Source organism: Calidris pugnax, unplaced genomic scaffold, assembly GCF_001431845.1.
Source record: "Calidris pugnax isolate Ruff unplaced genomic scaffold, ASM143184v1 scaffold140, whole genome shotgun sequence".
Taxonomy (NCBI): domain Eukaryota; kingdom Metazoa; phylum Chordata; class Aves; order Charadriiformes; family Scolopacidae; genus Calidris; species Calidris pugnax.
The window spans coordinates 711,883-722,859 of record NW_015090896.1 but is presented as its reverse complement, the minus strand read 5'-3'; the positions used below and the strand labels follow the sequence as shown (position 1 = coordinate 722,859).

General features: G+C 45.7%; 1 protein-coding gene across 1 annotated transcript in view; it reads right to left on the bottom strand.

Annotated features, from left to right (window-relative positions):
- BLK (BLK proto-oncogene, Src family tyrosine kinase) overlaps positions 1-10,977 on the bottom strand; it is a 51,923-nt gene that overhangs the window by 27,232 nt on the left and 13,714 nt on the right. Inside the window, exons 2-3 of the mRNA XM_014948380.1 lie at positions 6,650-6,752; positions 4,524-4,572 (exon numbers count right to left, since the gene is read on the bottom strand). Coding sequence (XP_014803866.1) covers positions 4,524-4,572; positions 6,650-6,751 — 151 coding nt within the window. The 5' untranslated portion in view covers position 6,752. The remainder of the gene's footprint in view (positions 1-4,523; positions 4,573-6,649; positions 6,753-10,977) is intronic.

The following is a 10,977-nucleotide window of genomic DNA, read 5'->3' as shown; positions in this document are numbered from 1 at the left end:
AAGAAAAAGAAGAAGAAAAAGAAGAAGAAAAAGAAGAAGAAGAAGAAAAAGAAAAAGAAAAAGGAAAAAAGAAAAAGGAAAAAGAAAAAAGAAGAAAGAAGAAAAAGAAGAGGAACAAAAAGATAATTTGCTGGAGAAATGTTTTAGCTTGTACAGAGCCTAATTAATGCACTGAGAGTGATGGACAGCCTATAAATAGTACTTTTCAAAACAGACTGTCAAGCCACAGTCTCTGTGTGACCTTTCCAAATAATGCCACCAGCAAGAGAGCCAGACTGGCCCTTTGTCATTGCAAGATAACATGTCTCTGGGGCGACTTGGGTTTTGTGTCTGTGCAAGGCCGGGCTGCTGCTCTGCTGGCGATTTACTGGGGAGGAGGGAGGAGAAAGGGTCAGCGTGGGTGGAAATGTAGCTTTGTAAACCAAAGCCCTGAACAGTTCCTTTCAGGCTTGCGAGGAGGAACTTGGAGATCCATGAGAAGTTTCAGCAGAGCCTCGCTCTCTCCTGCGTGTGGGGAAAAGGATGATCAGTCACAAGGGAGAAGGCTTTGAAGTCTTAAAATAGCTTTCACGGTTGGGGGCTTCCCCTTGAGGCATCTCAAAGCAATTTGGCATCAGTGACGCGCCCAAACTCATGTTGCCTCCTTGAGAAGGTTGTCATCATGCAGCTTCACTGACTGACATGAAAGGCTTCTGGGCATGTGCCTATTGCAAGGTGTCCACAATGAACACGTTCAGCCACATGCGCCATCCCGCTCCTCTTGGAAGTAAAATAATGCAGTGGTGGTGCTTTTTGCTTTGAAAAATAGAAGCAAATGTGTGAACGTCTTCAAGCACAGAGCGGTTGTGTGTCCCAGAAAAGAAAATGAAAAATGTAGTTTTGATGTTGAAGTGACTGAAGAATGAAAAAGAGCAAACATAGCAGGGACAAAAAGGTTTTCTATGCTGAAAAAAAAATTACGATCATCTCTTATCCCCTTCTCAACACACGTGTTGAGAAACACTGCACACTTAAGTGAGCCAGAAGAAAAGCTTTCTCTGCTCCAGCCAGCAGGACCTGCCATCTCATGATGAAAGAGACTCTTCCCATCTCAGAGCCTGTCACCCCACCAAGAAACAGCCTGGATAATACTTTCTTGGCCTATTTGATCAAGTTAGGTCATAAGTGACTCTCCAGCCCCTGCCGCAGAGAAGCCGTCGGGGCTGCCTTACAGATAATGCTACCAGCCCGGACACTTTGATTGCCAGCCAAATGCATCTTGGCTCAGAGCTGCTGTCAGGAAATTCAGATACCAGCTCGGTTTGCATAGGCTGAATGCCAGTTTGATGGCTTAACAGAAATGGTTCAAACAGTCTTCCCACCACTGCCCCATCGTGAATGGAAGGTCTTTGCAACCATCCCATGGCTATGGAGCCAGGCTGAGACCACGCCAAGGTCCCCCAGAGGACCTTTAGAGCCATGCTAGGATGGTCGTGGAGAAAATGACAACTTGCAGCAAGTGTGTTGGCCAGCTGGGTGCGCTGAACTATGAGTTCCTGCTGCTGAAAATGGGTCCAGCTTTCTGTTTCGTGGTGGCATGGGCTGGTTCACCAAGGTGTGCTAGAAAAGCGTGCCTTCAAAGCACACAGCTGCTGATGGCACACCAGCCTTGTTCCACCAGGAAGAACACCATTACAACCCATTGGTGGAGATGCAGAAGACCATGGGTTGGGACTGGTGCATCTCCAGCAAGCCCAGATCTGACAGCATGGGACATGTCTCCTGGGACATCCAGGCTTGCACTATGAGGGTGCTTTCTGCCAACTACCATTCTGCCTAGTGTTTTGACACTGGATATTTTTTGCAGATAATTTCTGCTGTCCTCATAAAATCATATCAGACCCAAACTCAGAACTTTTTTATTAGGAAATTTGAACATTTTGGGCAACTCCTGCTCACCTTCCTTCCCCCTCTTGCTTTTGATTGGAAATGCTCATTTTTGGATGAGAAGTTTTAATTTCTTGTTGAAAAGTCATCCTTTTTGATAGAAACAACCCCTTCTATTTCCAGTTAAGCTCAGAAGGTCGTTTCTGACAGAGTTCCTTTCGAACTCAAATCTGTATTTAGGGAACAACAGTAAAAAGACTGAGGGCTTTGATACTAATCTTCAGATGCCTCAAAATACCTAAATTTCCAGAGCATGCTTTGCTCCCACCCCTGAAAATCAGTCCTGTTCCTACCATGGTTAGCCAAAAGCAAGCGAAAAGAACTGTAAGAAGTTGCGGTTCCTCAATCAGAAGAAACAGCTTCACAGAGAGACCAATTTTTTGTGCAGTTGCAGGTTGTTATAATGCCTGAGGGCAAGCACCCAAAACAACCAGCTCTTTCCACCATCCATACTTAAATCCAGCTGTGAACAGCTGGCAGGGCAAGGGCAAGGGTTTATTCTACCTATATACTATGTCTCAGCTATCCAATGCCAGCGAATTTCAGCAGCTGTAGCCATGGAGCTGTTGTGTTTGGGAACCACCACCATGGACCAAGACTTTGCTGTGCTGGGAGCCTTAGAGGTGCAGAATTAAAGGTAAGTTTTGACCCTCAAGAGACATGGAGCCAACCTTAAAGACACCATGAGTGCTTAGGGCACCGGGGTAAAATGAAAGAGACACTCACAGGATGGAAGAACCCACCCCAAGTGGAAAGTGGATTGGTGATGCTGCCAACACCGCAGCCAAATACAGAGGTTTATATTCCTTGCCTGCCTTTGTGTTATTTCCATTAAGCTAAATAATGTCAGGAGGAATTAAACTTTTGTTAACAATAAATAAATCTGAGAGTGTGAGTGGTGTGAAAGCTTGAAATTGTGAAACAAGTTGCACAAGACTGACATCAGAAAAAAAAAATCAAAATGTAAAGAATGAAAAAAAAAGAAAAAGAAAAAGAAAAAGAAAAAGAAAAAGAAAAAGAAAAAGAAAAAGAAAAAGAAAAAGAAAAAGAAAAAGAAAAAGAAAAAGAAGGTTTTTATTTTACATTATTTCACACTTCAATAGCCAATAATTTTGCCTGATTGAACTTGAAGTGCTCCCACAGGATGTAGTTCAGCTCTTTGATATTTTTTTTAATAGGATTGAATTGCCTGGATTTTGTGCTTTCTCTATCAATTCACTTGAATTGCCTTCTTTCATGAGAATAACTCGGATATCTCAAATATCTTGCATGGTTCCTGTCAGCTGATTTTGCCACACAGGACAGAGTCAGACATAGCATCATTTCTGGAAACTTGGACACTGGTAGAGAAAAATAAGAAGTTCCCCAGGCTGCTAGTGTGAATATTCCTCCAAAACTGGAACTGAACCTAACAAACCAAAATATTTTTGAGAGCTGAAAATGGCTAAGATGGTACCTAATGCATTTTTTAGCATCTTTCTACTTCTGCCTTCTGGCATGAAGCAGAAGTAAAAGCCGCCTCCCTGAAGATAGCTTCTGTTGCTCTTCTCACCAGAGTGAGAAGGTTGATAAAAACCCTGTGAAAAACTGGCGACATCTGCTCGGTTGCGGAGGTAGGAGAGCACGGTCACTTGGAAATGTGCCATGAACACAGATTTGCAAAAAAAAGCCCAGTTTCTGGAAAATCAGTACTTCCACGGAAATGCACCCGGATTCAGATGGTTGAAGAGCTACTCCTCCCACCAATTTCATCTCCATAACAAATATCAAGTTTGAAGAACATTTTGATGTTTCAGCAGGTCCTCTGTCTGCCCCATGGCAAAGACCCTCCACCATCACCCATAAGACCTAAGAAGACCTAGGTCTGTTGTTCCACCCACCCTATTTACTTGTCACCCCACTTTTTCCCCTCCTCATGTCCTGTCTCCCCTAACCCTACACTTTCACCCCCATGAGGAACTTTTGTGTGTTGCTGACTGCTTTCTTCTAAGCTTCCTCTATTTTTTTGCCCTGTTTTAATTCTCCCTATCTCTCTCCCTGTCCTTAATGTGCAAAACTTTGACAGAAATACAGGTAGCAGAGGGCTTCCTGCTGAAAGGCAATCATCTACCCAATGCCATCTGCGACCCACAGATAATTGCAGAGGTGGATGAAACTAACAAACAGCCTCCAAGCAGGGGCTCTGTGCATCCCTATTTTAGACTCTTTCCTTTCTTCTCGTTCTCTTTGTAGTCTCTCTGGGCTCCCTGATGCCTGCTATTTCCTCTGAAATTTTTGGCCGGCTGGATAGAGCCTCCCCAAGTTGTCGCGCTGCGGACGTCTCAGATCTCACTTTGCTCGGCCAATGAAGAACGAGTGCTTTCCCCCCTTAATTTCTTTGAAGAGCAGGGGAAACTGGCAGCTACGAACAGTAAGTGGTGTGAACTGAATCTTCCGAAAGACGCTGCTAAACTCCGCGCCAGGCAAAGCGAAAAAACACAGAAACCGCACGCCTGCAGCATGGTGGTGTGTTCTCAAGACCTGTTGTTGGGGGGACCACCACCTCACCAAACCCCACGGGAAGGTGAAGAAAACAGCAATTGAGCTAAGAATCTTACCTTGTACCGAGGCTTGGTTTAGATGAGAGACGTTGATAAACTGTCTGCCCTTTGGTAGAAATAGAAAGAAAGAAAAAAAAAAACAAAAAAAAACATTTATTACTTTGCTGTGTTTGCAGGAAGACCTGCTCTTGGCTTCACAGATGAGTGGGAGTCTGATCTGGAGCCCACTGTATTCAGTCAGCAGCCCCTGCATCTGGCTCTGTGTGTGTCGTGATGGCTTTAGCACATTTTGCCATGATGTGCTCATAGCTGTCTTGGCAGTCAGCTTGAATAACCGTTGGCTCCCCTCTGAATAAAAGCATAAATCTGCTACCTGGTCGTTTAGACCCTGCTCTATCTAACTCTTGTTCACAGATGCCAGATTTCGGATCAATGAAGGATGAGGTGTGAATGGTCCCATTGAGAAATGACAATTGCAATATTATTTGAAGCAGAAAACCCTTTGCCAAAATTGTCCCAAGGTTCATGGAGCATCCTTTGCTCAGGGAGATGTTCAAAAAATGGAGGCAGTGGCTATATTAGCAAATTAAAGAGCAGCAAGGTGCTGCAACTCCTCTGGGCATGCTTTTAAAACATCAGCGTGGTCGCTAGTTTGGTTTGGCCCAGAGCCCAGGAGTGGCCATTTGACCACAGACCACTCCTAATCAGCAGCTGGGATGCAACCACCTGGATTTGTGGGCCGAGAGATTAACCCTATGGACATGGCCAGGTGGGCTCTGTTGGCCTCTACCCAACTTCAAATGCCGGTTCTGTGGTCAGCCCAAGGCACCACAGTGCCTAGTCATTAAAGAAGGTGTTTGACCACTGCCAGGGCTATTTATACATTTGTAAAAGGAGTGAACTACAGACACTGAATTAAAAACATCTGGCACTTTCCAGCCATACCACCCTTTGACTCCTACTCAGCAGCAACGTGGGCTGGGAGTTCTGCTCACTCACTGCCCTTTCTAATTTAGCTGAAAGAGATATGGACTTCCCCTGAGATGTGAGAGCTCAGTGCCCGTGGTAAAAAAAAAATAATGAGTATCAGAAGGTGATGGATGATACTGTATTTACACTGATAGCAGCTCTTCTTCAGTGAGCGGGGAGAAGGAAATTTAAGAAAAGGACATCTTGGTCGATCTGACATCTGCTGTCATGAAAACTGGGCTTCATAACTATGGCAGAATTCAGAAATGAAACTAAATAAGAGAAAAATATCTCCACTGACTGTCATCAAAAGCAATGATTGGCAATTCCTGCCCCCTCTCAGAGCTCAAGCCCCAGGATGGTTTTCACATGACAGTTGCACCTAGAATTTCTCTTGGGGTAGCTGCTGGATGCAGGGCTGACAGGGACAAGAAAAGAGAAAACAACTTTTTGCCCTCTGTACAGCAACAGACAGGTAGATAAAGTGATTTACCAGGTTTAAACAAGGTGTCTGTCATTTAAGCTCTCCTAAATCTGACCCCGGTGTCTCACTGATCTGTGTCCATGCAAGGAGAGGCCGTTTGAAATCAAAGGGAGCAGGAAATGCTCAGTGTTCCTGATTCTCAACCCGTTCCAACACGGATTAGCTGTAGACCCTCTTTGGTGAACCTCTTGTCCTCCCTGATGGTAAAGTTTCCACTGCGGTTTACAGCTCTGAATCTTACCCTGAATCTGACCCATCTTTGTGCCGTTTGCAAGTCAGCAACATCAGCTTGGGCTGCGGAGTGCTGAGGGCAGCAGACCTGTCTAAGAGCTACAGGGACCAGGTCAGAGGACCTACCTCCAAGCCATGCAGGAGACACAGGGTAGGGGGCTCCACACTTTCTCTCCCTGTCCTCTACACTGCTCTACAGTCCAGCCCACGCAAATAATTGTGCCAAACTCAACATGACAAAGCCTTTCAGAGCACCACCATCACTAGCTCACTCAGGGAATTCACGGCCATAACTTATCCCCAAAGAGAAAATGGCATCCTTTGTGGTGGAGAAAAAACCTAGAGCAGGAAAGTGTTGACTGAACAGTTCACTCCGTATTAAGCCTGGCATAAACATTTGTTTTCTGCTTTTAAATGACATTACCCAGTTGGTGACCCAATTTTAGGAGACAGAAACACATGTGGTGGACCCCAAAAGAACACAAAGCTGCGGGCTTACCTTGGGTGGGGCGGGAGGAGGTTTACTCTTGGTTTTTGGGTTGCTTCCAGAAGCGTGTTTCTCATTGGGCGCCAGCTGATTCTTGCTCCAGAGCAAGCCCATCCTGGAAGGAAGACCAAAAAGGACTTTTTAATGAGACTGCTCTTGGGAAAAGGAGCAGGCACAGTCTTCTCACTGATAAAGAACAAGTTGGAGAAGATGAGAATGCAGGGCAATGTGATAGTGGAGAGAAGAGTCTAAAGTCATTCTGTCTACAGTCCTCCTATTGCCTTGGACCTTGTGAACCCCGCAGTTTCCGTTCCTACACAACTCTGGCATTTCACACTTTGCAGATGAGGCTCAGAAAGACACTATAAGCCACCAGAAGAAAATGAGCACAAATGACTGCTTTGGATATGTCTCCTATCCAATGCAGAGGCCCCCAGTCAGCATGGAGCAGACTTGCTCCGGAGCTGGGTGATGCGTACACTGCTGGAGGGTCAAAGAAAGGTGTAGATCATGGGAATATCCCTGTGCTGAACTGCTCAGATGTACCGGGTCTTCAAGAGTGTCACAAAGCCCCTGGAACAAGACCTAGCCATACTCATGCTGCTCAGAGCCTTCTGCAGGTCATGTCCCTCCCATGCAGCAAGAGCAGCACACAGACATGATACCCATCTACATGGTACCAGTCCCACCCTTCCTTGTGCTTAAGCAGCACAGACACACACTCAGCTTGTCCACGAAGGCATGGGACCTGATGGGACACTTTGGAGGACTGCAAGAAGAGTCCATCATGGTGAAATCTTGCATCCTTCCTGCCTGTAAAGTGTGGGCTTAAGGTTTGACTCAGCTGTCCATACGCAATGTACCTTTTGATGTGCTCTGGGGTCCCACACAGTGTGGGTCTCCCATACATCCTGGCATATGTTTCCCAACCCCATGTGTGTGTCTCAGACCTTCTGGGCATCTCAAGGACCACTAGACATGAATGAGTCAAGCCTTTTCCATGGACTAACCACAGGTTCGGACTAGGGTTTCTACACTTGTGCTTGAGGGCTTGTTTAATTTGCAGCCCAGAAAAGTAATTTCAGCTCTAGTCAATAAATCTAGCATAATTCTGAGTCTGGGTAGCCAAGGTAGCCAAACCATGGCAAACTCAGGCTGCTCAGCCCCCTGAAAAAGTTGAAGCCAGCATTATGAAGTGCTGTTGCCATGAGGATATAAGATATCTACACCATCCAACATCAAAGTCTGCCCCAGCTCCTGCTTGGAACAAAAAGGATTGAAAAGTGTGGGCTACATGTCCAAAAAAAACCCAAAGAACACAACCCCCAAATACTCATAGCTGAGCAAAGACACGTTGACTCCTGTTCTTGCCAAAATACCTCAAAGTCTGCAATGAACATGGAGAATCACAGACTGGAGGATTGGGGACCAATGTTGTTAGTCAGTTCCCCCCAAATGTCAGTCTGTGTCGTGATAGTCAGATTCCAACAGATGTATTGAAAAAAAGCTTCCAGCAAACTAGACCTGCAGGAAAAAAATATTCCAGTAAAAGCAACTTTTTTTTTTTCCTTTCTAGCACATATCTAATATTTCAAAAACTGGGACTCAGTAATGAGGTTTCTAACAGAGCCATGCCAATATTTTAAGGTGTTATGTTTTTGAAATATAGTCTCCTTTCTGCCTCATTTTTATTTTCACTGATAAAGTGAGTAAAATGGAAGAAGTTGGTGAAATATTTCAGGATCGTCTAATACACATTTCCCTCACTCCCCAATCAAAAGTTTTTCAGCATCCAAACTTCTCTCAGCTCTTCTCTGACCTGAGTTTACAGATGACCCATTCATCTCTAACCAGGTCTCAGCACCATTCTGGGCACTGAGAACACGGTTGGAGGGGAAGTTTCGTCCCCTGAATTGGCCACAGCATTTCCTGCAGCGAGTTCATGCTCATTTGGCAGCCTCCCTGCCAGGTTGCAACCAGAGTTTGCTTTGATTAGAAGATCTGGTTGTCATGCAGTGGGACGTGATTTACACAGTGAACTTTTCCCGCTCTTCCACTCGCAAACTGCTGGAAGACAGCTTTGTGCTGGAATTTTTGACTCTGAGGAGCGTTATCTGCCAGGATTGTAAGTGAGAGTGGATGGACTTCCCTTTTCACCCAGGGAACTGCAAGATACCATTTTAAGTCCAGGTTGGATGATAACAAGTTTTAGGTGTCACTCATTACCAATTTGAAAGGCACAGTGTCTGCCATTTATGGTCCTTCTTATGGTCCTCCTTAGATGCTCTCACTGGAGCATCTTGGGGTCTTTGATACACTTTGTCCCTGAATGGGAGATACAGACGTAACCATTGTTGTCTTTTCTACAGATTGATGGGACGTGAGACATGACATGAGTCAGCAAAATGCTTCAACTGCCAGTTGTCGATCTGGCTGACCTCAGTTGATCTTGCCAGCTGATCCCAGGTTGATCTTATGAGAGGATTGATAGACCATCAGCAGGATGGTGGATGCACGGTTTGGGGTTTTGAGGTGCTCTCAGTCAGAGCACTGGTGGAGCAGAGTGAGAAAAGTCATGCAGGAAGGTCAACCTCTTGTGGCCATCCCAACTCTTCTGACAGAGTTTTAGAGGAGTGGAGACCATGCTCTAATCCGTGCATCTCCCCACAGTGCCCCTGTGTCCAGGAGGACATTGCAACCCTCTCCGCACCACGCTGAGGCTGGAGGCACCTCTCTGCGTGCTTGCACAAGCTGAGCTTTCTCCTTGCACGCGTGCACGCCTCAGTTGATCTTGCCAGCTGATCCCAGGTTGATCTTATGAGAGGATTGATAGACCATCAGCAGGATGGTGGATGCACGGTTTGGGGTTTTGAGGTGCTCTCAGTCAGAGCACTGGTGGAGCAGAGTGAGAAAAGTCATGCAGGAAGGTCAACCTCTTGTGGCCATCCCAACTCTTCTGACAGAGTTTTAGAGGAGTGGAGACCATGCTCTAATCCGTGCATCTCCCCACAGTGCCCCTGTGTCCAGGAGGACATTGCAACCCTCTCCGCACCACGCTGAGGCTGGAGGCACCTCTCTGCGTGCTTGCACAAGCTGAGCTTTCTCCTTGCACGCGTGCACGCGAGACACATCCGTTCAAAAAGTGGCACAGAGAAGTGAACAGCATGTCCCAGCACGGGTGGGAAAGGGAACCGGTGAAAAGTCGTCCCACAAAGGTCACTCACTCCCACCCACGCACCGAGGACGTCAGCGCAGCTCTGGGTATTCACAGCCCCTACCAGATCCACCTTTCGTGCTCCTCAGGTGGCCTCTGCAGCCTTCAGCAGCCAACAGCGAGACACATCCGTTCAAAAAGTGGCACAGAGAAGTGAACAGCATGTCCCAGCACGGGTGGGAAAGGGAACCGGTGAAAAGTCGTCCCACAAAGGTCACTCACTCCCACCCACGCACTGAGGACGTCAGTGCAGCTCTTCACAGCCCCTACCAGATCCACCTTCTGTGCTCCTCAGGTGGCCTCTGCAGCCTTCGGCAGCCAACGCCACCATCCTTCTTCCCAGCAGGTGCTATAAAAAAAACCCCAAATAGCACCACAGACAAATATTGTCAGATGCAGCGAGCTGCTGGTGGGCTCCCAGCCCACAGCTGGCGGAGTTTTCATTTTTTAAACAGTAATTATTTTTTTTTTAAAGTGGTTGAGTTGATCCACAGAGTTTCTCCTTCTGAATAACGATTTTTAAAATTAGTTTCCCAAAAATGTCCTTCTTCCCAGCAGGTGCTATAAAAAAAACCCCAAATAGCACCACAGACAAATATTGTCAGATGCAGCGAGCTGCTGGTGGGCTCCCAGCCCACAGCTGGCGGAGTTTTCATTTTTTAAACAGTAATTATTTTTTTTTTAAAGTGGTTGAGTTGATCCACAGAGTTTCTCCTTCTGAATAACGATTTTTAAAATTAGTTTCCCAAAAATGTTTTGCGAAAAGTAACTCACAACCATTTTAATTGTTTTTGGGTTGGGTCCTGAATAACGATTTTTAAAATTAGTTTCCCAAAAATGTTTTGCGAAAAGTAACTCACAACCATTTTTATTGTTTTTGGGTTGGGTCTGTTTGGTTGTTTTTGGTTTTGTTTTTGTTTTTTTCCCCCACTTTGGTTTTTTGTTTGTTTGGTTTTTTTTTTCCCCCCAGTGAAAAGGAGCACTGGGGAGAATACAGTAGCTGAGAAAAGCATGAAAATTTCCTTTTGCGAATTTACAGTTTTTTCGCATCTAAAAATATTTGTTTATTTTTAATAACTGAGAGCGGGAAAACTCATTTCCTCAACTTCACTCGCGTCCAAAAAAA